Source organism: Tripterygium wilfordii, chromosome 12 (assembly GCF_013401445.1).
Source record: "Tripterygium wilfordii isolate XIE 37 chromosome 12, ASM1340144v1, whole genome shotgun sequence".
Classification (NCBI taxonomy): Eukaryota; Viridiplantae; Streptophyta; class Magnoliopsida; order Celastrales; family Celastraceae; genus Tripterygium; species Tripterygium wilfordii.
This window is the reverse complement of record NC_052243.1, coordinates 5,425,786-5,446,505: the sequence shown is the minus strand read 5'-3', so window position 1 is coordinate 5,446,505 and position 20,720 is coordinate 5,425,786. Positions and strand designations below refer to the sequence as shown.

General features: G+C 36.8%; 1 protein-coding gene and 1 long non-coding RNA gene across 3 annotated transcripts; one reads left to right on the top strand and one right to left on the bottom strand.

Moving 5' to 3' along the window:
* Positions 1–412: 412 nt before the first annotated feature.
* On the bottom strand, positions 413–6,450 carry LOC120011463. Of its 2 annotated transcripts, XR_005471035.1 has the most exons (5): positions 6,194–6,450; positions 5,999–6,068; positions 5,870–5,913; positions 5,157–5,235; positions 413–616 (listed from the first exon to the last, which is right to left on the bottom strand). It is a non-coding gene; the product is annotated as an uncharacterized LOC120011463 (long non-coding RNA). The 2 variants fall into 2 exon arrangements; XR_005471034.1 differs by lacking the exon at positions 413–616 and having other exon boundaries at positions 4,990–5,235; positions 6,194–6,391.
* A 4,941-nt stretch (positions 6,451–11,391) lies between these two features.
* Positions 11,392–20,205, top strand: LOC120011057 (probable serine/threonine-protein kinase At1g54610). Its single transcript, XM_038862080.1, has 7 exons — positions 11,392–12,133; positions 12,532–12,816; positions 12,939–13,256; positions 16,431–16,658; positions 17,657–17,757; positions 19,087–19,204; positions 19,590–20,205. Exons 1-7 carry the CDS (start codon positions 11,774–11,776, stop codon positions 19,893–19,895), a joined length of 1,716 nt encoding a protein of 571 aa, XP_038718008.1. The 5' UTR covers positions 11,392–11,773; the 3' UTR covers positions 19,896–20,205.
* Positions 20,206–20,720: the final 515 nt, after the last annotated feature.

The window sequence follows — 20,720 nt, the reverse complement described above, 5'->3', positions numbered from 1 at the left end:
TGTTTCTGACATCAGTGTGATCAAATAGTCATGACTTACTCATTCGAGCTCCGATTGATATGATTTTTATGGCATTCGAAAGAAGACTCTAATACCTACAGAACTGTGTTAATACATTTTTAGAGATTAGAACATCTTAGGGGTCAAATCGAGGATCGAAGTTGTCACGCCCCGATTTTCATAGTGAAAATGAACGCGAGAAAGTGACAAAAATGCCCCGGGATCAAGCGACAGTCGTGGCGCAACATTGCATAACAATGACACCAACATGTCAAACCAATCCGTAACATGAAAAATTTCCAAAGTGGCCCAAACTTTTTTCTCAAAAGCATAATTAAAGATTCAAACCATGCAACCTATCTAATCCATGTACAACACATATCCGGACATCCAAATATAGGAATGTCCCATGCAGTGTCTAAACGCCCAAAGAGCAAGGGACATAATCCTTAAACATATCCAAGAATACCATGCCAAGCATCATAATATGTTTAAGAACGGAATTAATCAATATCTTAGTAAACAAGTCAGTTCTACTAGAAATTCAAAGTGCAAATAGAGTAAAATGGACTACACCCAGATCACACGTTCGACAACTACTCCTCAACCTGTTCACCTGAAAACAAAGGTAAATAAGGAACAAGGAAAGAGAATAAGGTGAGTCAAATGTCCAGCAGAAAGCTAATGACTTGTGTCGGAAAGGAATTAAAAATAGAATTCAAAGACAACATGAATAAATTGGATGTGACGATCCATCAAATATGTCCATGCAATCGATGATTTAATATTTATCAATGTATGCTCAAATCCAAAGTAATTATTTAGTAAAATAAGTACAATTTCAAACATCCTAGTTACTGAGGGTATAATAATAACAACCTCAATAGTAAAACATTCTTTAGCCTTACCATGATCCTTTACCGGTCTTTCACCAGAAACTGATCACCAATTATTGCTTAACTAGGTTATAAGTACACCTAGCAGGACATCCAGAGCCTTACCTTAGGTATTGGAGTATACAATTCCAATAGCCTACTTCTGACTAAAGATCTTGGCCTAAGAGCTTTGCTCAATTCTAGACCCCCATGGCTTTGGTTCCTAACCAAGAGCTTTACTCAGTCAGGTCCAGGAATACCAGTTATGTCAAACATTTATCCAATGTAAAATCCCATAAAAATTCATGATGTATGCCGTATTTTCAAGAGTTTAAAATATTTCCACATCAATATCCCCTATCCACCCTTTTGTCAAAGACATGCAACTTTAAGAAAATCAAGTTGTCTTCTCAGGTCCAGCTAGGTCACATACCCCATTGAGATCAGGAAAACCAAGTGTTAAATATTTAACTCCTTATAATATTTAAATTTATATATTTAAACATATATATATATACCCACAAAAATATGATTTCATTGTATGTGAGGATTTATAACCCATGTATCATATCAAAACCATGAATGCATGTACCACTTTCTTCCGTAGAAGAAATCAAGAAAGTTAATCAATCGGGAGAACAACAAACTCCAAGGGAGACACTAAGGGCAAACAATTTTAAGAATGAGTCCGAGAATTTGTAAGATTTCATAAACAACCTAATCAAAGGAAGGCAATGAGTTCAATAACCCAGAATGCACCAAGGAATATGAATTTAATTAATAGAAAGAGTCTCAGACTATAAAAATACAGCATGGCCATTCAAAACACCAAAGTCGAAATAACGGTTAAGAACAATTTATTCAATGAATACATATGACCATGTAAAGAGTGGTTTCCACAAGGATTACCATCTCAAGAAAGAGCAAAAACAACAATATTGAAGCTTTCAGAGCCCAAAGATAAGAAATCCCCTATCTCTCCTCCTTAATGTTTTACCAAAAAATCCATAAATTGATGCACGTGTACACCAAATGCTTTCCGAGTACTATCCATTGAGCTAATCACCCATAAACAACACCATTTATCATTAACTACATAAAATTATTGATTTAAACTAAAAATCCCAAATTACTTATGGACCCTAAAACCCAAATCCGCAATTACAAACTTTTAGGTTTAAAAGACTTACCTAGGGTATAGAAACAAGTAAGAGAAAATGATTCAAGCTTCCTTTAGGCCTCTAAAGATGCACAAACCCCCAATTTTGAGTTAGGGTTTGAAACCTTGAGAACTTCAAGAGAGAGAGAATGAAAATCATTGTAAGCTAGAGAGGAAATCTACAACCCAACTTGAAAATAACCCACTTAAGAAGAATCTTACCTTTCTTGATGATCTTGGATGAAGGAGAGAAGAATTTTGAGAGAAAATGAGGTTTAGACAGAGTTTGGATCGAAGTGGTATAATAAAATTACGAGAATCGATGTTATAACAGGCCTGACCCGTGCAAATTTTTTTGGTGCTGTTCGGATGGGGTAACAAATGAAAGTTGCCTTTCAAACAGCTTGGCAGGCCTTCCAGACAGCTACCCCCATTTTCTAATTTTCTTAACACATGCAAATGTCAATTGATCGGCTACAAGGCTCGATCAATCATCCTTTAGTTCTGAAGCCTAAATCTGTATTTTCTTCTCACTAAAACCTTTCCTCTTTGATCTGAATATATTTCTAAGAAATTTTAATACTTCGAAATGAATCCCACACACTTATACTTCACCCTAAATCACTCGATATTAATTCTAATGTTTTGAAACCACAAATTTGACTATTTAAACTTGTCTACCCGGCTCAAATAGATACATACTCAATACATGTCGATCCTACTATGACCCTAAAATTATGGGGTATTACAGAAGTTTACACATCGAAGTTGTGTTTCTGACATTAGTGTGTTTAAACAGTCATAACTCACTCATTTGAGCTATGATTGAGATGATTTTTTTGGCATTCGAAAGAATACAATAAAATTCACATAATTGTGTTTACCATATTTTTTTACTTGCGCTCGTTGTTTTCTCCATGAAAATACACATATCTATTCCCGACCAGTTAACTAGTGGCAGATTCCCATTTGATTCGAAACGGGTTATGCGAGTACCCTCTAGGTAGGATATTAAGGGCTTCCACATCAGATTACCTAAACATGATTCTTTCCTTATATTATAGAGAAATATAAGGAACTAGGGAAGTAGTCATATCTAGAGGTTACCTATTTTATGTAACTGCTACAGTGGTCCCCTATAGGAAACCAATGTTCATCTCTCCCCTCTCTTTTCCCTCTTCGTTCTCTCTTATGAGAATATCTCTTCTCTCTGTCATCTCTCTCATCACAGTATCTATCATATGAGAAGAAACTCTCAAAGAAATAGATTAGGGGCGGGTCAGTTCTTCAAACCATTATAGGGTAGTTACAAGGTCTGTTCTTCAAGCCAGTAGAGGAAGGCATGACTTTGTCACACAACCAATGTAACTAGCCCAAAGGTATATCAAATAGTGTGGATAAGAAAACCAGTCCACGATGGAAGATTTTTGGAGGTTTGAAACTCACGAGCCTACACTGCTGCACGTATCTCCATGTGGTAAGAAGCAATCAAGACTTTCTGAGAGATAGGTGTTTGATAATAAGTAAAGTATTGATTTGCTCGTTGGAACCAAACTGTTGGGTCCTCCCCCATAGATTTTGGGAAGTCCAAATAGGGATTTCTATTCTGTGAAGCAATGTTTTCCATATTTTTGTCTTGCCCGTGCTCGAGGACATGTTCGCCTTCTAAGTGCACCCATGATTGTGGCTACGATTGCGGTGTTGGGGGCATGATCAAGACAGTCATTGGGTTTTGAATTGCCAAATTCTGAGCATCTAAGCGAGTAGTGAGGTGGAGATGGCTTTAAGAAGCTGGGACGACCTGGGTTTCACCATGAGAAACAATGCTTTTGATACCAATTTTTTACACAACCAATGTAACTAGCCCAAAGATATAATAGATAGTGTGGATAAAGCTTCACAAGGAAGAAAATGGAAATCACAGATACGCCTATTTGAGGGCTCTCCAATAACAAACAAGAGTCCAAACATCCAAAAGATAATCAACCCTAAACACAAAAAATTATATATATAAACTCAAAACATCATCTCAGCCATTGAACTCATACCCATCTAACGGCTACTCTTGAGAAAGACCAGACACGTGACAGCCTTTGGCGAGGTCTCTGAAATACACATTGATTTTAGAGTTCTGAGATGTCTCTACTTCTTAGGTCCTCTGAGATATCTCTACTTCTTAGGTCCCTCACTCAAATAAAAGTTGAGAGTCTTCTCATTCTATTTCCCTGAACTGTTGAACCATGAAATTTCTTTGTAACTCTCACTCACCGACACCCACAAACCTATAAGCCTAAAAAAATCTAACAAAATCCTAGAGAGAGGGAGCCCATTTTATGCTAGATTTGGTCTATGCATCAGAGTATGATCGATAGATCTAAGGAGGGAGTCATTTGGTGATAGATTTGGATATGCACCATGTCAATTCAAGAATTTGACTTGGAATTGAAATGTGTTTTGGTTCAATTTGTCATCTTTGATTTAGTTTTGGGATTAAGAGAAGGAAGAACATAGGAGTGGAAAGTAGGCATGCCACATAGATATATTTACACAAACCCTAAATGCCCACTTTCTTTCCCGCTTCTCTATCTTTACACTCCAACCCAGATGCTTCTTTGGGGTGTACGATACCCACTGGTTTACGTTACCCACTGAACAAGTTTCTCTCTCTATTTTTCACGGTAGACCGTGAGTTCGCTTGCTTGATTTCTTGGTTCAACACTGTCACGCCCCATCCAGGAACGTGACTTATTGGCAACACATGTGTGCATCCACGTGCCGCCACCTAAAACAAGGACTCAAATCAACTTAACCCACAAATTTAAAAACAATAAGATTTAAACAAAAATCCTACAACATCTCCCCGTCTATCGGAGAATGCCCCCTGCATCAAATATAATAATTCAAACCAAACAATTCCAATACCACCAAGCTAATCAACCAGGGCCTCAGGCCATATCATCCCAAATCATAAATCACCATATGCATATGCATACCAAGGCCTCAGGCCTAATCATCCAAAATCATCATTCATCCATAACAATACATACTCGTATGTATCTCAATACATAACTAAACAAAAGACAAATCAAACACCAAAACATAAACACCACACAAAAACAAACCATCACAAGTCCAGGTCATCCGCATCACGCTTTCCCCACTGATCCGTAGTCGGAGCACTGGCTCTAGTACCTATATCACCTGAGGAGGGGGAAAATAAAACAGTGAGCAGGAGGCTCAATAGGGATATCGAATAGGAGCATAAAATGAAGAATAAGGCCGGAATCTTTTAAAGAAGTAATGCAATGCAACAACATGCCATGTCATCAAACAAATGCAATTCTTACATATAACCGAGCCATGTTGCTAGAGCCAATTATTCGGAACCACTAGCACATGCTCCCACAAATTCTCATACTGTGCCATTAGAGCCGATCTTTCCAGAACCACTAGCGCACCATCTCATAATTATTCTATTCCATGCCACTAGAGCCAATTAACCGGAACCACTAGTGCACGTTGACATACATACAGAAATCCCATCCACCACCTCCACCATGCAACAAATGCAATATCACACATTCATGTTATGCAACTAAATTCATTGCGTGCAATTTCATTAAACGTATGATCAAGAGCATCGACTACTCAATAGGTGATCGAGTGTCCATGGTTAATGCATCCAATATCAAACGCACAATATAGTAAATTGAGTTCACAATAGCACACAAACCAAGGTTTGTTTCCCCTTGAACAAAAAGGCGGAAACGAATGAATTTAACACGATTCGGGTAGCCAATAGTGTTTCGAAATTGAGGGTTAATAAAATCCCTACCTCGTTTGAGCAAAACATCACCAACTCCTCCAAGTTTAATCAACCTTCACCATACACACATACCACTTAACATCAATATCCATCCATTCTCTCCGTAATCAACTCATACTTTCAAAGCAAACCACATACCTTGCTCAACTCTTCAATCTCCAATCCAATCCCTTCTTGTCAACCCCACCTCTTCAATTCAAGTTCAAATCTGAAATTATAGTTCATAATCCACGATAAATCAACTAATTTAAGCACCCAAAACCCCAATCTCATGAAATTGAACCAACCCCACAAAACCCATTTAACCCTCAAAACCTAGGTTCGAAAGTTTACCTTAATCTCTTCTCTTTGTAGGCAAATGAAGTATGGGTGTAGGTAGCACCCTTGCTGCCCGAAAATCTCGCCAGAAACTGGGTTTATTCAACGGAATTTGAGTGGGTGGCTTCTCTTGTTTTTTTTTTTTCTTTTTACAACTGGTTTCGGGTGAAGGCTGCAACGCCTTCACCCTTTCATATTTTTTTTTTGTTTATTTTATTTTATTCCTTTTTGTTTTTTAAAAAATCATTTAATTTTGTTCTTTTACTTATTTAACCCTAAATTCATTTCAAATATTCTTTAAACCCTTGTAACATTTTAATTTCATCCTGCAACTTTTATTTTTCCCAACTATGTCCCATTTATTCATTTTATTTTATTATTCTATATTTTTCTTTCCTTTTCATTAGGACGGGGTATTATAAATGCTGCACATATTCATCACGGTAGACTGCGGGTTCTGGATCTTGTTGCTTCTTTTGAGGTTCCGGATCTATTCACTTATGACTTATGAGTTTTCCTAGTTGTTCCAGGTTATTATTCTCTTATTCAACGTCTTTTGATGAACACTAGAAGTTACGTTTATGTTTCTGAATGGATTTGTTGATACTGAGTTGGATGTGGTAGATGATCATGTTATTCTTTTTAGATTTGTTGTGATTGAGTTAGATGTGGTAGATGCCCATGTTATTCCTTTTAGGGGTTAAGTCAATTTTTGGCCACTGAAAAATACTCAAAGTTTCACTTTGGTCACCCAAAATTTTTTTTTTGCTACATTTTGACCACTCGGGCATATTTGAAGTTTTTGGGGTAGTCAACCATAAGACGTGTCAAGTTGACTGCCAATTCCAATTGTGTTTTTGCTTATGTGGTCTGACAAAATCCACAGTGGAAAATAACTATTTTAATTTTTTTTAATCCAAATGGCCAAATCAGACCTATACACCTGTTTGATCGAACGGCTAAAATTATCTCGATCCCCAACCTGAAAATCAACACTGATAAGGCTTGACATCTTCTCCTCCACCACCGGCCTCCATGATCCTTCCCTCCGGTGCATCCTCCACAAACAACCAGAGAAACCAAATCAACAGCTCAAACAACAACGAACCAACAAGATTAAAGAAGGAGAACAAAATTCCTTAAAGCTAACAAAACCCCATACTCTAGGGATCTAAACTTTTCATCACACAAGAAAACAAAATCTAAAAATCCACTCTCTATAAATCAAACCAGAATCAGTGACAAACTCACCGCCTAAAAACGCCACCCTTTTCGTAACCAAACCGTAGATCCGAGCTATGTTACATGTGGTTGCTCCTCTGGTTTGGATTACGCACGATAGGACAAAGTTGAAGATGACTCTAGTGATGACGAGGACCATGATGATGCTGAGGAAGAACTGTTGCTATGCAACCAGTGAAGTTAAATTTGATTACTTTCAAAGCTGCTGATATAGGTACCTAGGGAAAAAAAAAAACCCTTTCAGATACTAGTACATCAAGTTGAAATCTTTGGGGCAATGGACAAAAGATGGCGACGACGAAGAGATGGCTACGGTGAAGGTGAAGAGATGCCCAGTTCCAATTCATTACGAAGAAGCGACTTAATTTTTTTATTTAAGTTTTATATTAAAGAAACCTAGTGTTTGATTTGTTGTCTTTTAATTTTTTATTTAAGTTTTCCAGGTCACCAATGTTTAACACACCCTTAACGCCGCCATGCCAACTGGGCTATATTAAACGGTGTAATAACGTTCAACGTGACACGTCGAATGATTGACTGTCCCAAATCCCTCAAATCTGCCCGAGTGGTCAAAATGTAGCAAAAAAAAATTTGAGTGACCAACTTGGAACGTTTTATCTTTGGATGACCAAAGTGAAACTTTGAGTATCTTTCAATGGCCAAAAGTTGACTTAACCCTTCCTTTTAGATTTATTGTGACTGAAGTATTATTTGACAAAAAAAGTTGAGAATGTTGGTGATGAACATTGTCGTTCCTTTAAGATATTTTTCATGGTGGGACTTTATCACTGGGGATACCCATTTTTTGTCATGCCAATTAATTATTACATTAGGGTTTTGATAGTGTATTTCTTAACCAGTTGTTAATGCATTACGAATTATCAGTGTATTTAGCCCAAATGTTCATTACATTGACATTTTCCTTGTTAAATACATTGGTTTTACTTTTTAGACCAATGATTTATGACACTCTAGTATGATAGTGTAATAATGTCAGAGTCAATTCATATTTGGTGTTCATATTATATGTACATTTCTGTTTCAATATTTTTTTCCAATGAAGATATGGTTTCACTTGATCAAATCGATAGTCAGATAAATTTCAATCAAGTTGATAGTGTTAATGATTGTGTTGAGACTGATGCCGAGACTGTTGGAATAAGGTGCTTGTACCTTGCACACTTTGTGTCCATAACATATTTTTTGCTCATAGAAGGCTCCGGTGTCTTGCAATCATCAATATTGATAATTGCCAACTGCTTCCCATGGACATTTGTTTTCGGCTTTTTCTTTTTCAACTCATACTCAAAGTCCGAATCTTCATTTGGTATGCGTTCTTTTTTTTAATACCCTTTACCATTGAGTTAGGGGTATATTTAGTCTTCAAACTTTGAACTTGCTCCCGATCAGCTATATCATTCATTGATTCTTCCCTTTTCTCATTCGTTTCATCTTCATCGAATACTATTTGAGTTATGATATTATCATAGATTTTATCCTCTTTTGTAGCCTCGTCCTTCTCTACTAATGCACTCTCATGAACGACAAATTGATCATCACGTGACTGCCATTTGTCATTCACTTCAACAACTGTATTTGGCATCGCATCTTTCAGCATTTGAATATCAACATTAAGCTGAATATTTGAAGCAATCACCCGATCCAATTTAACTTGCAGCTCTTGATTTTTTCTTTCTTCATTATTCTTCTCAACCTGGAGCAATTTAGAAGCATTTGTTTTAGACTTCAACTCTTCCTCCAAATCTTGTATTTTTTGGGATGCTTCAATTGACTGATGTCCTCTTGAACTTTTTTAACATCTTCATCACTGCCATCGTCAGATTCCGATGATGGATCACTATGCACTAAACTGATGCTTGGTGTGTGTCCGCATCAGAACCTGCTTCCAATGTCACACAATCATTCCACAGTGCTTCTCTCTCTTTATCATCCATGGACAATTCACCTTCAATCACCTGTTAACGGATGCATATCAAATAGGTATTACACATTATCATATACTACATACACTATACAATTGGTAATTTATTTATATTGTTGTCAAACACAACAGAATATAAATACACTATACACTAGGCAATGTAATTATAAACTATCAAATGTAGGTAAATATACTTAATTAACTAACCTTTACCCCACCAAAGTGCGTATATAATTTTTCTCGAAGTCCTTTGGTCATCCACTTACGCCCCACTTTACAAACCTTGGGAACTCGCCAGGCTTTGCAAGGGTGAAAACGGTTGTGTGTTCACGAAACCAATACTGCATGCAAATACATATAAACTGTCAATGTAAATACTCATCAATTAGTACTCGCACAAAGTAGTTATTCCTTATCGAGATCAAAGTCGCACAACCAGTAACTTTGTTTGTTTCTTTTTGGTTCTTTTTAATTGATCACAGGATGTTTTCTGAGATTGCCTGCGACCAATTCCATTACTTCGTGTCCTTGACCACATCAATAAAGTTCATAAAAGTCCGTGGTATTGCATATGCTCTTGTTAAAAAGAACAGAGTTAGACATGTGTATAACACAAACAATCGTGGGACATCTTTTGCGTCCTCGTCTGCATCCCCTATCAAAGCATTGTTAATTGCTTGATTTATGTTGGGCGATTTCATCATATCAATTCCCTTAAACCTTCGGTTCACAAATTCACAATCATCAGGCTTCTTGTTTCAGCCTATCTTCAATGGAATATCTCCAGACACCACTCCAAAAATTAAAGATACATAATTCTCTGTCATGGTAACTATCTTATCTCTAAGAATAAATGATTCACGCTTCTCGTTGTAAGTGCCGCTTATGTCTCGTACGATCAAATCATGTTTCTTGGTATTTAATTCCTTATAATCTTCCTTCTTGAACACTTTGTACAAATTCCAAAAAGGTGTCATTTGCAAAAAGTTTTTATGCCGCTTCTTCAAGCGTACGCTTCTTAATAGCAACGTTATCCCTTGCAGATTAGACCGGTATTGTAATTTGGCCATACTGAAACAAACAAAGTTAGTAGTTACATTATGCATACTACACTAGACCAAATACATTATGTGAACTGATAGTGTATTATTCATTAAAGTAAACCATTCAAGCCAAAAGGTAAACCAAATACATTATGCATACTGCACTATACCAAATACATTATACAAAATGGTAGTGTCTTATACACTAGGGAGGTTTGAAAAAAACGAACCCACACAGCCAAATGCATTATAGAATTGGTCGTGTAGTTATATACCCTTACAACGTGGTAGTGTAATCAAAGATTTGGCCTACCTACAAAATGGATCCCATTCAAAAAAACTAAAGCATTCAATAATCGGCAGTGTATTTATATACCCAAACAAAATGGTAGTGTAATTAAAGGTGGATTTGGGACTTGGAGTAAAGACAGTTTCACATTACTTCACTTCAAAGAAGGGTATTTTTTTTAAATTATTCATAACATAATAATCGACAAACTGTGGAACGTTAGTCCAGCATCTAAATTTTCTCTTCGTAATATAGCACATGATCTTTTGTGTATTTTCCATTTTTCTTTCACAAATTTTCAATCCAGAAAATAAAAAACGAAATAAAAAGAGAATGTGCAATATAAAGAAGCTAAAGGGCAAAAAAAAAAAAAAAAAAAAAACCGCTGGTACTTAAGGAAATAAAAAAAGAAAAGAAAAGAAAGAAAAACATGGGAGAGGGAGCGGTGCAGGGGTTTGACTTGAGAAAAAAGAATGGGAAAGAAAATCATATATATATTGCCTGTTAGTAATAGTCTATCTCTGATAGAGAGATCTACTGTTCCTTTCCTAGTTAGTCTCTGTGCGTGTTTCTTCTTCTTGTCCGAGACAAGACACCCAAAAATATCAGTCAAAGCGAGATACTTCTGCGTCTCTCTGTCTCTGCTCAGGTCAGTATAAATTACAGAACAAGCTACTGCTCTCTTTCTCTTATTCTTTATCCATCTTTTTTTTTTTTCTTTCCCTTTTGGTCATTCTTTATCCATCTAGTAGATCAATGTTGACTCTAAAGTTGTTTTCTTTGCTGCTGTATTATTTTGACCATGTTTTCCCCTTACGTTGTGAATCTTGAAGCCTATGATCTCAAAATTGGATTTATTCATTGCTTTTCATGTCTATTGATCGTCCGTAGATACTATGCTGAGATGGTTTTTGCTTTTTAGATCATATTGGCTGGGTTTTTGTAGGTGACGTATTAGGCTTGTTAAGTTCTTGATTCACGGTGCCTGATCGTTGGTTAGGGAAAGTAGTTGATAGAAAGAAAGAAAAAAGAGAACACCCACATGGACCATGTTGAGCAATGAGGTTTAGTTGCCAGAGATGGGGTGTGTGCTAGGCCGAGAGGTATCCTCCGGCATAGTTTCGGAGTCTAGAGAAGTGAAAAACCCAAGTGTTGAAACTGTTAGGGAGGTTAAGAATGTTACTGTTAGTAAGGAAGATGCTAGTGTTGTTGAAGCTCAAGATGATAACACCCAGAAGGAGGAGAAGGTGGATGGGGAGATAAAACCAAGACGGGAGAGGAGAAAGTCGAGGCCAAACCCAAGGCTAAGCAATCCGCCGAAGCACTTGCATGGGGAGCAGGTGGCGGCTGGGTGGCCGTCCTGGCTTTCAGCTGTGTGTGGAGAGGCACTCGATGGATGGATTCCACGGCGGGCAGACACCTTCGAGAAGATTGATAAGGTGGGTATCATTTTTTTAATCTAGTTATGATTCATCATTTGCATGTGCATGTACTGAAAGATGCAGTATTTATAGCTTTTTAAAATTGATGGCCACTGGTGGTTGCTTTGCTTTGAAAAGGAAGTATGAAGGAATTTGCATATGGCTCCCAATGCATCATGCCTATAACAAATGATATGGCCATGGTGTTTTTGAAAGTAGCAGTACCATGATAGTCAATTTGATGAAATTTGATTTGTTAGTTCATATGACATTGGGAGTTTGGATGTATTCGCTGCCCCGTGCTTTTGACATCCATTGATTCTATAATTTGAAATGTTATGTTATGTACTCTTATTTCATATTAACTTGATAGAATTTTAGGTTTACCTGAAATCCTTTTTCTTTCTTCATGGTAGATTGGGCAAGGAACGTATAGCAATGTATATAAAGCTAAAGATCTATTAACAGGTAAAATTGTTGCGCTGAAGAAGGTTCGGTTTGATAATGTGGAACCTGAGAGCGTGAAATTTATGGCTAGAGAGATACTCATTCTACGAAGATTGGATCATCCCAATGTTGTAAAGTTGGAGGGTTTAGTTACCTCAAGAATGTCTTGTAGTTTGTACTTGGTGTTTCAGTACATGGATCATGATTTGGCTGGACTTGCTGCAAGCCCAGCTGTAAAATTTACTGTATCACAGGTTTGTCCAATTTTTATTTGAAATTCAAGACAAGTTAGGTACCCGGATGATTCAAGTTTATGAATGGCTATTGTTGTATTCTTCTGTTTCTCATTGATACCCAATGTTTCTTCATCGTTTAGGTTAAATGTTACATGCATCAACTACTTTCTGGACTTGAGCACTGTCACAATCGTGGTGTGCTTCACCGAGACATAAAAGGTTCAAATCTGCTCATTGATGATGGGGGAATTCTTAGGATTGCTGATTTTGGACTGGCTTCTTTCTTCGATCCAAATCACAAGCATCCAATGACCAGTAGAGTGGTCACCTTGTGGTATCGACCTCTAGAGCTGCTTCTTGGCGCTACTGACTATGGTGTGGGTGTGGACCTCTGGAGTGCTGGTTGCATTTTAGCTGAGTTGTTGGCTGGGAAACCCATTATGCCTGGTCGTACAGAGGTAACAAGAAACTTCCTTCTTTCAATTGGATACTCATTTTTTTGCTTCAGTTTGAAAGTTTTTCAAGTGCATGCGTCATGTATTCCGTGTTTTAGCCCTTTGCTTAATTTGATTGATCCTTCCCCATTAAGTTACCCCACAGGGGGAGGGAGGGAGAGAGGGAGTCATACATTTATTCTTTTCTCTTCTAATATCTGTAATATAATAGAAAATGACTTACATATTTATTCTTTTCTCTTCTAATATCTGTAATGTAATAGAAAATGACCTACATTGGGATGTAAAAACTGCATACGTATATACTAAGCAGTGCAGACATTAATGAAAAAGTGGACAATTATTAGGAGTGAAAAAAAAGAACACCTATCGTCATGGTTTAATGCATATTTTTAGATAACCTCAAAGGGTAGTGCTGGTAGGGTTAGCTCGTACAAAGTTTAGCTAAAGGCTCCAACTATGCTACCCAAAAGCGGCCGAACCCAAATTGGATAACAGAAAAGACATGGATACTGATAGAATATGCCAAGGAAAAAAGTATAGGAATATGTATGGCAAATAACTAGCTCATTTTCTTTTTGGGTTGATCACTATCGTAAGCGTGCACTAACTTTAATTTTATTCTGTAATGGTAAAAGTACATATGTACTTTGGTGTAAGTTCTCATTTTTGCCCTCTCAGCTACTTTCTACCATTTGTTTTATTAGTTCTCAATGTATGTAATACTTAATATACATATATTTTGGCGGTTGGTGGAGATAAATCTTGCGGAACGATGACTATGAGCTCTTGGTTGTCATTGTGGTACTGAATACAAACCAGTGTATATTTCACTTGTTAGATACACATTGCTTGTGCAAAGACACTGCATTTGTTCCATGACAGAATTTGCTATGGAAATATCAATTATAAGAATTGGATTAAATTGGTAGTTAGTTTCTAATATTCTCTTGTGGGCAATCTTCTTTTTTTTCTGAACTAATATTTTTTGAAAGACAATTTTGGTGATTCAGTTTCTTAGGTTCCATCTGAACTTCTTTAGGTGCTTAATGGGAAATTGGAGGGAAAATAATCATCATTTAACTACAGATTTTATCAAAGCCTTACTGTGAAAATGGATTTGAAGGTTTCACACCAATAGGGATCTCCTCTGGAGGAAATATGGGGCGGACAGTAGAAACTGGATCATTAATCAGAAGAAAGAGCCTTGTAGAACAGTGTTATGGAAGTGTATAAGGAACCCTCTACCTAAGTTAGCCATTTGGAACGAAGTCAGATTCTGGCATGATACTTGGATAGGATCCTATCCCTTAACAACCCAATTTCCAGTACTTTACAATCTTTCCAGTCATAAAGGAGCCTTAGTTATTGATGGTGACAATCATTCTGATTCTGGCATGATACTTGGATAGGATCCTATCCCTTAACAACCCAATTTCCGGTACTTTACAATCTTTCTAAAGGACCCTTAGTTATTGATGGTGACAATCATTCTGATTCCACTACTACTTTGACATCAGTTTCCTTAGGAATGGACATAGTTGGGAAGTTGATCTTTTCACCAGCTTCTGGCAGTGGCTTACAAGCAAAAAGTTAAATCTATCATCAGCGACAGGATCTGCTGGGATATTACCAAAGATAGAAATTACACAGCCAAGTCTTATTACAATGAGGTGGTTTAGCATAGTCATCATCTGGGCAGGACGGACTTCCCTTGGGACTGGATTTGGAAAGCCAAAGTACCCCCTAAAAACTCTTCTTTATGTGTGATGTAGTTTAAATGTTAAGCAACAACCGTACAAAATTCTTGCACAATGGAGGCAGGATCAGGGCCAGAAAGACATAAGCAGCCTTATTCCCATATTGGAAGAAGCTGTTTCTGGGATATGAACTTGTAACCCTTGGGTTGTGGGAAGTCCTATGGAACAGAATTCTGAGTTTCTGACATTTGATAGTACAAAGAGCGATATCTATTGGTCATAGCCCCCTACACTGTTGCTAGACTGAATAAAATCTGGTCGATGATGAGAATCAGCTAGGTAGTAAGTGAAAACATGGGCGCAGAATTGATTTTTTTGGAGGTTACTCTGTAAAGCCAGGACTAAAGGGAAAATCCTGCATAGATTTCCTATGATTACTTTTTAGTTCTTGCGGTTGGAAGGGAACAATGGATATTCCATGAGAAAAAGTCTCGGTTGGACATATTCATTGATAACTGGTTCTCTATGACCAACTTTTTGTGGTCAAAACATTGTAACAATCTTCTTGAAATTCTCAGTAATTTGTTGCTAATATCAATGTTGCTCTGTCTTTTCTCTGTTGTTTCACTCTTCTATGTACTCTGTTTCTCTAGTTTGGGTTGCATTTTCTTAGTGTCTCTTAATAATATTATCCTTGTTGCATTCACAAAAAGACAATTAGACAAATAAATTTGTTTGCTGAGGCTCAGTGTATATTCTGAATCATAGATCTGGCTTAATTTATTACTTGATGAGCTGGTACAGATGGGGTGTTTGTATATTCTGATTGTCAATGGAAGAGTTGTGAAGCTTACTGCTTTTATTTTATCTCTTTTGATGGATATAGGAATGCGAATTTGATGCATATCTCCGACATTCTCTATCTTTGTGCATATTTAGCTAAGGTTTTTGAGCTTTAATGGCTTTCTAATAACTTTAACATGTTGCTGTATGAAAACCAGAAGTGAATTGATGTTAATAGTTCTTGACCATGTTCTCATCTTGAAACGTGGAACAAACAGGTTTGTTATCAATGGAGATGACACTGCTGAATAATTTAAAGTAAATCATCTTTGTCCATCTAGGTACATGTTTCTATGTTGGATCTAAGACGTGCCATGATTCTTTGCTATTTGGTTTGCCTTGTTCAATTGGTTGGTTTAATGGTTTTTGTATCTCTGCTGCTGACTTCTTGTAGATTTAAATTGTGTCTCAATAAAAAATAAGAAGATTCAAATTGTGTTGTGTGCTTATCTGGATGATTAAAGTTTGGGCCTTTTCCTGTAGGCAAATTAGAGATATACTTTATTTTTCCTTCAAATTTTTCACTTTTCAGTATCCTCTATTATGTATTATTCGGAAATGCGGTTTTTATTGTCTGGTTTCAATTTTATCGATGTTTCTAATCCTATTATCTATTATTCTGTCTGTTTCTTAGGTAGAACAACTACATAAGATATACAAGCTATGTGGTTCACCTTCTGACGAATACTGGAAAAAATCAAGGTTGCCCAACGCAACCTTATTTAGGCCCCGGGAGCCCTATAAAAGGTGCATACGATCAACTTTTAAAGATTTCCCACTGTCATCAATTCCTCTCATAGAGACCCTACTTGCAATAGATCCTGCTGAACGTGAGACTGCAACTGCAGCATTAAAAAGTGAGGTGAGCTTTTACGTTTCCAAGAGCAATCATTTTCCTTTTTTTCGTGGTAGTCCCATTCTAGATCTTTGGAAAATTTTATTGCATCCTTTGACATTGGAATTTAATGTGGTTGCAATACATTGCTCAAGTTTGATATGCATATTCTAGAAAAATTCTACCTGTATGAAACTCAAAGAAAAAAAGTGAGAAAATAGGATAAAAATCTATTAGGTAGTTGGGACACTGAAAATTTTAAAACAATCTATGTTACCCCTTTTTTAGACCTGGGAATTCAGCATTGTATAATTGTCCTTTTAGGACCACAGACCACTTGGCATGATCTCACAAAGAAATAAACATGTTTTTCATCTCTTCATCCTCGGTGTTGATGGTTGCTCTGTACTCTGCACCTTTTTGAGTATTACGAACCACACCTAAAATCAGGTCGAGTTATAATTGCTCAAGGCGACTTGGTAATAATAAGATCAGCTAAGCCTTATTTGACCACTTCAGGAGCAACTCTTCATGGCCATTATGGAGTTATCCTTTCCAAAGGCGATACGTTAGTTACATTTATATATGAAAAATAACTTATTCTTATTGCTGGCGGGCTGCTGCGTGTGGGAAATGGTCTTTTGTGTTTCCAATCTAATTATTGGACTAGCGAAATTGTCAGTTTTTTTGGGGGGTGGATGGGGGGAAGGGGGCGAGGGCCTTTTGTTTTTAGATTGGTTAGTGTACTAGCACATTCAAATGAAAAATAACTCATGACTTGACCTTCATCCCACCTTTCGGTGAGGGGAGATCCTAATAGGCTACAAGGCCATCAGCAGAAGAGACTAAGCTAATATAACAGCAGTAGAATTTGTGCCTCAGCTAAGATATATGGCTCATTGTCTTCTATAATTGCGTAACGGAATATTATTGAATGCTTTACATATATTCACTCTATAAGAGTTCCATATGTGAGGATGTGCTCCTTAAACCTTCATTTATCATTGCTTTATTTCTAAATACAGTTCTTCTTGACGGAGCCTTATGCTTGTGATCCTTCTAGTCTCCCGAAATATCCTCCAAGTAAGGAGATCGATGCCAAACGACGAGATGATGAAGCTCGGAGGTCTGCCTTCTCGTCTCCGTATATTGTTGTTATTATTTTTATGATGACTAATATCGTTCCATGGTACATTCTCAAACCAGACACACACACACACATGTAAACACATTTGTTAGACACACAAACACAGCTGACCGGCATGCTAGGCACACTACAATCTTAATTGATGAATGCATTTTTCTTGATGCATTTTTATGTCTTTCGCCATCCATTTAGGGTAATATCTCCTCAAACTTATTAAGTGTAAAATTAATAATGGTTTGGTACTTCTCCCTCCCTCCTATAAGTGGTTTGGTACATGATTTTGCTTTGTGGTGAGTGACTTTTTAGATGTAAGTCACTATGTTTTAAGATCTTTTAGTGTGTTGTGACAGCATTTGCTTGCAATCTTGCACCATCGTTGTTTATCTCCATCATATTTTTATTATATCCATTGATTTTACTATATTATTCCAATTATATAATAATTATTAAAAAAATTCTTATCTGAGACAAGATACTTTTACTCCGAACTAATAGTGAAGTTAAAATTTAGTTCTCTAAACTACTAAGAAAACAAATCTCTCCTCTATTTCTACTTTAATATAAATAACTCCAATGATATAAGTAAAGGATTGCCTAGCGATTTGAATGTTATTTTTTGCCAAACTAGGAAAAAGAAAAGGTCACCTTATTTAAAATCTTTTCATTTCATTTACCCTGGTCTGGACAAGACGCTGAAAGGGTAAAGCATTTAATCGTTATTGATGAGTTGGATAATCTGATACTCTGTTCATAATGCTAATTGGCTGATCATCATCATTATCATCATCTGAGTCTAGTCCCTGGCTGTGAGGAATCAGTTAGAGTCAACTGCATGAATTCTGTTTTTCCCAGCTAATGGGCTGATGGTGACAAAATTGCTTACTCTCACAAGTCACACCATACAATTCATATATGTTTTCAAAAAAATTATTTATTTATATATGTGGATTCTCATTTGTGATTTATAATGTCATTTGTTGGGGTCTTTGCAAAAATTCAACAATCTGGAAGGGTGAAGTAACAGATCTTAATGAGGGAGTAATTTTTGCTCTTGCTTCAACTTCATGGATCATTTAAAGTTACTGAGTCAGAGCAATGATCAAGTCTCCCTTTCTGTTTGTGGCTTATCTTCTCCTCGTATTATATTCGGGATGCACATCTCTTGATGCAGTTCTACTGGATAGAGTTTAGATAAAATGATCATTAGTTACCGTATTTGTACCTGTTTATGCCATACCTTGATTGCATGCCTACTCTTGATAGTCGATACAATGTGAAGTATTCAGCATTTATATTGTCATTGTGCAGAATAAGAGCTGCCGGTAAAGGCCACGGTGATGGTTCAAAGAAAACACGAACACGCGAACGTAGTGCTCGGGCAATGGCTGCTCCTGAAGCAAATGCAGAGCTTCAATCTAATATAGATGTATGTCTGAGCTCTCTAAATCATCATCCTTGTTTGCAAGTAGTAGCTTCAAGTGTCAAAGCTCTTTTTATAACCTTATAATCAAATCTAGAGTTATCAATATCCAAACCAACAAAACAAATGATTTTCTTTTTTGCAGAAAATACTAACCCATTATTACTGCTTTTGGCATTCTCATGTTCCTTTTTGGTGCTAGACTTGACCACCAATGCACTTATTACGAACTATTTCTTAAATGATATAGGAGCAAAAGCAACTTAGGAACCTTTTCTTCTACACTTAGAAATTAGTATATATGAGCAATAACTAAACTTGGCCGCTATAGTTTACTACTGTTTTTTGACTGTCGTAATTTGTTGGCCATGTTCATCTGCATCTATTTCAGAGAAGACGTCTAATCAATCATGCCAATGCAAAGAGCAAGAGTGAAAAGTTTCCTCCACCACACCAGGATGGCGCGCTTGGCTATCCATTGGGAATGTCGAATCATATTGATCCTGGTTTGGTTCCCGCTGGCGTTCCTTTCAGCTCTTCATTCTACTATTCAAAAGAGCCAATCCAAACTTGGTCTGGTCCATTGGGTGATCCTTCCAGTAATCGTGTTTCAAGACGGAAGAAGAATGCAGCAAGTGATGCACGAGATTCATCCAAACCACGACCTGCGACTCAGAGAGATCGAAGTAGGGCCTAGGGAAGGAAAGAGAAAGCTTAAATTCTTGCATTAAGAATTCGCAGACCCGGTGAACTGCTGAAGTTTTACACATATTCGTCAGAAGCACTGCTATTTTATAGGATTGTAATAAATCACCACGACACGGAGAAGAATCAAATTTTCCATTCCAAAACAAACATGTCTTATTTTTTTGGTTGGAAGGTCAGATATTCACAAGATATGTAAATGTTTCTCTCTTTTTTTAAAAAAAAAATAATTAAATTCCTGCAGTGAAAACTGCTACTATTTAGTACAGTGGAAGGAGAATCTAATATGTATTTAGCAGCAAGACTATTTCTTTTCTTGTTCAACATTCTGATTTTCCGCTGCAGAATGCTGATGGTTTATGAAGTCTCATGCTAGGGATTTTTTGGTTCAACCATTTAATATGAAACTAATTGACCCTCTAACGCCAGTCTAGACGAGAATTCCGCACCCGACAACAAACATTAATAAACCTTATAATTAGACTTGAATGTTTGAATCGAAAGACTTATGCTCGGCTCATTAAAATGTAATTTGTGATCTGATTTTTAATATGTATTTATATTAAAATTTTGGATTACTTATGAGACCAAACATTAAGATGAATATTTATCGATAATATCATCTCAAGGAGTTGTGTTGTTATAAATAGCTCGAATGCGCTGCCCTCAGATTCCCGCAAAAAGTTTTTCAAGCGGCTCAAAGTAATATTGTTTTAATACTAGCACACCCTAACATTATTTCATGGCTCCGCCTATTCCTATTAGCTTGCCTAATTGAGTGAGTACATGACTTTGTATTGTGCTGATTTTTCTCACT